Source organism: Phaethon lepturus, unplaced genomic scaffold (assembly GCF_000687285.1).
Source record: "Phaethon lepturus isolate BGI_N335 unplaced genomic scaffold, ASM68728v1 scaffold33681, whole genome shotgun sequence".
In the NCBI taxonomy this organism is placed as follows: Eukaryota; Metazoa; Chordata; class Aves; order Phaethontiformes; family Phaethontidae; genus Phaethon; species Phaethon lepturus.
The window spans coordinates 1,296-6,530 of NW_010519039.1; the positions used below are offsets into that span (position 1 = coordinate 1,296).

The 5,235-nt window shown below is 57.8% G+C and overlaps 1 protein-coding gene across 1 annotated transcript; it reads left to right on the forward strand.

The window, feature by feature from the left end:
- The first annotated feature begins 511 nt into the window (after positions 1-511).
- LOC104628367 (zinc finger protein 319-like) lies at positions 512-2,363 on the forward strand. The gene is given in 2 exon segments (XM_010296921.1): positions 512-576; positions 578-2,363. Coding segments are annotated over 2 exon segments (1,656 nt in total). The 3' UTR covers positions 2,169-2,363.
- The last annotated feature ends 2,872 nt before the right edge of the window (positions 2,364-5,235 follow it).

Genomic DNA, 5,235 nt, shown 5'->3' on the forward strand with positions numbered 1-5,235 from the left:
TAGCTCCCCCACACTGGCTTCCTGGTAGCTTTGCGGGGACACAGGAGAGTTTTCAAAGTGAGCCATGGGGGGAGGTTGACTAGAGAGTTGCCCGTCTTTCCTCTGAGACCTGACATGACCTGTGTTCTTCCTTGCAGAGAGAGCTGCTCCCTGCGCTGCCTCCCTTGCCCTTCCCAAATGTGAGCACATCGCAGCCAGCACGGAGAAGGACCTCCTCTCGTCTCGAAGACACTTGCTTCTGCCTCCTGTTCCTTTGTCCAAAAAAAGAAAAAGCCAAATCAAATCAGTCCACAAAGAACTTGTGCTGATCTAAGGAGGAGGCTCTGGAGTCGCAGTCACCTCTTTACTTCCCAAGATCCTGGCTGTGGGCTGCATTTTCTGTCCTCGACTTCAGGGGATCACCTACGGGGAATCGGGATCTTGGATACTTTCAATTTTTGTTTTTACTTGAACCCTTTCAACCGAGAAGCTGAAGCTGTCACTGCTAAAATCCCGTTTTTTTTTCCCAAGCATGTCAGAAAGCTGGCAGCAGCAGCAACAGCAGCAAGCACAGCAGCCGCCGCCACCGCAGCAGCACCAAAGCCGCCCTCCCAGAGCCCTCCATCCCGCCCAGCCCTGCTGACAACCCCTTGGGCTGCGCCGTCTATGGCATCCTGCTCCAGCCGGACCCCGGTCTGCAGCACCACCAGCACGCACCCATCCAGGCTGGAGAGCCGTCCCACAAATGCGGTGTGTGTGGCCATGACCTTGCTCACCTCTCCAACCCCCATGAGCACCAGTGCTTGCCAGGCCATGACCGCTCTTTCCAGTGTACCCAGTGCCTGAAGATCTTCCACCAGGCCACCGACCTCCTGGAACACCAGTGCATCCAGGTGGAGCAGAAGCCCTTCGTGTGCGGCGTCTGCAAGATGGGCTTCTCCCTCCTGACCTCGCTGGCGCAGCACCACAATGTCCACAACGGCAACGCCATGAAGTGCTCTATCTGTGAGAAGACCTACAAGCCTCCCGAGGCAGAGCATTCGCAGCCTCTCGACCCCTCGGAGAAGCCCTACAGCTGCTCCATCTGTCAGAAAACCTTCAAGCACCTCTCAGAGCTGTCCCGGCATGAGCGCATCCACACGGGTGAGAAGCCGTACAAGTGCACGCTGTGCGACAAGAGCTTCAGCCAGTCGTCCCACCTGGTGCACCACAAACGGACGCACAGCTCGGAGCGGCCCTACAAGTGCACGGTGTGCGAGAAGACCTTCAAGCACCGCTCCCACCTGGTGCGCCACATGTACGCGCACTCAGGGGAGCACCTCTTCAAGTGCAACGTCTGCGAGCTGCACTTCAAGGAATCATCGGAGCTGCTGCAGCACCCCTGCACGCCCAGCGGCGAGCGGCCCTTCCGCTGCGGCGAGTGCCAGAAGGCCTTCAAGCGCCCCTCGGACCTGCGGCAGCACGAGCGCACGCACAGCGAGGAGCGGCCCTTCAAGTGTGACCTCTGCCAGATGAGCTTCAAGCAGCAGTACGCGCTCATGCGCCATCGCCGCACGCACAAGGCTGAGGAGCCCTTCAAGTGCAACCTGTGCGAGAAGGGCTTCGTGCAGCCCTCGCACTTGGTCTACCACCAGCACGTGCACGGCATAGAAAACCTCTTCAAGTGCAACGTGTGCCAGAAGGGCTTCAATCAGTCCTCAGAGCTGCTGCGGCACAAGTGCGTGCAGAACGCGGAGCGGCCCTTCAAGTGCACGGTGTGCAACAAGTCCTACAAGCGGGCCTCGGCTCTGCAGAAGCACCAGCTGGCCCACTGCGCCGAGAAGCCGCTCAAGTGCACGCTCTGCGAGAGACGTTTCTTCTCCTCCTCCGAGTTCGTGCAGCACCGCTGCGACCCGGCCCGCGAGAAGCCCCTCAAGTGCCCCGACTGTGAAAAGCGGTTCAAGTACGCCTCGGACCTGCAGCGCCACCGGCGCGTCCACACGGGCGAGAAGCCCTACAAGTGCCCCTCCTGCGAGAAGGCCTTCAAGCAGCGCGAGCACCTCAACAAGCACCACAGCGTGCACGCCCGGGAGCAGCAGTACAAGTGTATGTGGTGCGGGGAACGGTTCCTGGACTTGGGCCTGCTGCAGGAGCACAGCGTCCAGCACACGGCCGAGGGTGCCTACCAGGTGGCTGCCTGCTTGCCGTGAGCCTCCTGCCCCTCGGCGGCTTTCAGCTTGCATGTGACGCTCCTGAGCCTCGGCCTCCCCTTCCCTCTCCTCAGTTGTAGATGGCCTCCAGGGAGTTTGGGGGAAAGGGGAGGTACGGTGGGTGGGCAGGTGAACTTTCCTCTGGCCTCTGTGGTTGATATGCCACCTGCATCGCAGGGGCGACGGACGACGTGAAAAGCTCGAAGAGGTGGGGAGGAAAGGAGGGAGGTGGGGAGAGGAACCGACGCCTGTAGTTGCCTGGCGTCCCCTGGACCGTAGTTCACGCTGTACCTGCAGTTCCAGCGCTGGGAGCTCAGCTGCCGGCTGCGGGCACCGGCCCTTCGCGCGCGGCCTCTTTCCCCCGCGCTGCCTGGCCGCTGGGTGACTCTCCTTCTGGAGAGGGCTCGGGAGCGAGGCAGAGCCAGCCCTCCCTTCTCCCAGCTGGTGCGCTGCTCGGCAAGCAAGTAGCAGGTTTCCGCTGCTGAGATCTCCCAACTTTCTCGGTCCGAGCTCAGTTGAGAGGACCATTTCAGATCATTAGCGTTGATGGGACTACCCTGACCTCCCCCGCTCTCCCTCTTTCTAGAGTGTAGAAAGGGAAAAGCCATGGGGCTACACAGCTCCAAAAAGCACTTTGGCATTGCTGCTTTTGCAGTCGCTGGCTGTCACACTCTGCATGGGTTTGAGCGAGCCTGCCCGCTCCCCGTCCCTGCCAGCAGCACGGGGAAGAGTAGCAAGTGCTGCACTGCTACCGGAGAGCGTGGCGAGGAGAGCCTCCGTGCCCTGCTCCTGGCTGAGCGCCTGGCGTTTTAGAGCTGCTTCCTGAGGGACCTAGCTCTCCTGCCCAGACTTGTCCCCAGGCCCCTTCCCTCTTTGCATAGCTTGGGCCGTTAGCGTACCTCCAGGGGGGTCGGGCAAAGGGCCGTCCCCGCGGTTTGAACACTAAAGGGTGAGGTGAACACTACTAATAACCTACAGCTTCAGAGCCGTTACCGTCACCGATGGAAACCCGCACCGTGTGCCAGGGGCTTGGTGTCTGATTTGCTGGGGGGGAACCAGAGCAAGCCAGGACAATCCTTCCTGGCCTGTGGGCTCAGCTCCACGGGGAAGGGAAGGTTAGCAGTGGGTGAAGGAGGAGTGTATTTTTCTCCCCTCTTGCAGGAGTCTTGTTTTACCCCTCTACTCTTTCTTTACCTCTTCTGTATTTTTCAGGTTTTGCACAGTTCTTGTAAACATCACTTAAAAATAAATTTCCCCTAGCAAGGTCAACACAGCCTCAGGTGTTTTCCTCTGCAGGATTTTGCTGGCTTCTGATGACCAAGAGACCCATTGCATGCCAGTTAGATGCCTTGGAGGTTGAAGGCACGCTTACTAGGTTTCTCACCAGCCTTCCCCTTGCCGTCTTTGGAGATACGAAGGTGTTAAATATCCTTCTGTGGAGATAAAGCCCTGACTGGACGCGGTCCTGGACCACCTGCTGTAGCTGACCCTGCATGAGCAGGGGGTTGGAGTAGATGATTCTCCAGAGGTCCCTGCCAACCTCAGCCCTTGTGTGATCTTGGCTCTCCCTCATATGAGGTAGGAGCGTTATGACGAGCTGTAATTGGTGAACAGCAGCCAGTAAGTTGCCCGTGTGCTGCACAGATGGTTAGGACAAGTTTAATAAACGTTGTCCTTGGCAAGTATAGACAGATTAACCTTGCAGAGAGTTGGGCTGTGCCTGCTTTGCTGGTAGGGAATGCTCATCTAAAAGGTGGAGAGAGGCTTTCGTTTCCGTTTCCAGCACAGTGAGGGGGAACGCCGTGTGTTTTCAGGGGCTGGGACGGTTCATTGACAGGTCTGACCCAGGGGCTAAGTATTCCTTACGCACAGCTTTGAGGAGGTTAAAGCAGACCTTGCTCTCTGCTGCCCAAGGAAGAGGGCCCGATGGTTATCTTACTTCATGCTGCCTCACAGATGTAGAACTTCCTACCGAGTTTTCTGTCCATGTTTCTTTTTTCTTTTTTCTTTTTTTTTTTTAAACAGTTTGTTAATATTAATTAAAAAATACTGTATAGTTTAACTTGATGTCACATTGGATCTTTAAAAAGAAAAAAAGAGATGTGATAACTTGTTTTTTTTAAAGATCTCTTTGGTTCTAGGTAGCTTAATATGTAGTAAGTTCTGTGTATGCTTTACTGTAGGAGTAAAAATGAGGAGTAAAACCAAGGAAGGTTAATCCTTTCTTTACAGAAGGGCTTGGTGATGGAGGCTGCGAGCATGGGACCGGGGCCAGCCGGGGAGCGTGACACCCACCTGAACCCTCGCTCCTGCCTTGGGCCGTGGTTAGCTCCACTCTTGCCCAGCGCAGCTGCTGCAGGTCCTACAGACCTGACCGCGTGAGCACGGCGCCGGCAGCCAGGTTCAGTGCCCAGTGCTGGGAACTCACGCAGAGGCTCATCTTTAGTAAGAGGAGGCTGTGAAATGGAGGCTACTGGAGCCTCCAGGGGCTTTTGTGGCTGTATTTCTCTCTGGGGCAGCTGCTGGCTAGAGGAGGAGTTTGGAGAAATTGTTAGCGTGGCCCCCGGATGGCTGTGCCCTGCTCTCTTCCCTCGCCGGGGGCCTGAGCGGCTGCCAGGGTGGCTGGGCAGCCTCGGGTGCTTGGGGCAGAGGAGGATGGCAGTGGGTCCCGGACACAGCTTCCCACCGTGCGCTGGTCGTGGAGCTGCTGGACCCCGTCCCCTTGGTACCAGCGGGGCACAGGGTCTGTTGGGGAGCGTTTCACTCGTGCTGAGCAGCTGGGAAAGCCCTCGGGAGTCCCAGCGAGGAGCTCCGGCTCCGCTTAGGATGTGGAAACAGCCAAGTAAGCGCCATGGGCAGAGAGAGCATCGTCAGGGCTCTGCACTCGGGGGCTGTGCCTGGGGCAGAGGGGGTGCTGTAGGGAGCGCGGCGGGGACGAGCCCAGGTCCAGATCATCAGCCGGTGAGTGGGTGCCTCCAGGTTCGAAACGTCTTGGTGCGGCATTAGAGCATCATTAAGTAGGACTGGCTGTGGGCCCGTGGCGACTCAGCCTCTTCATCTTGCTTGC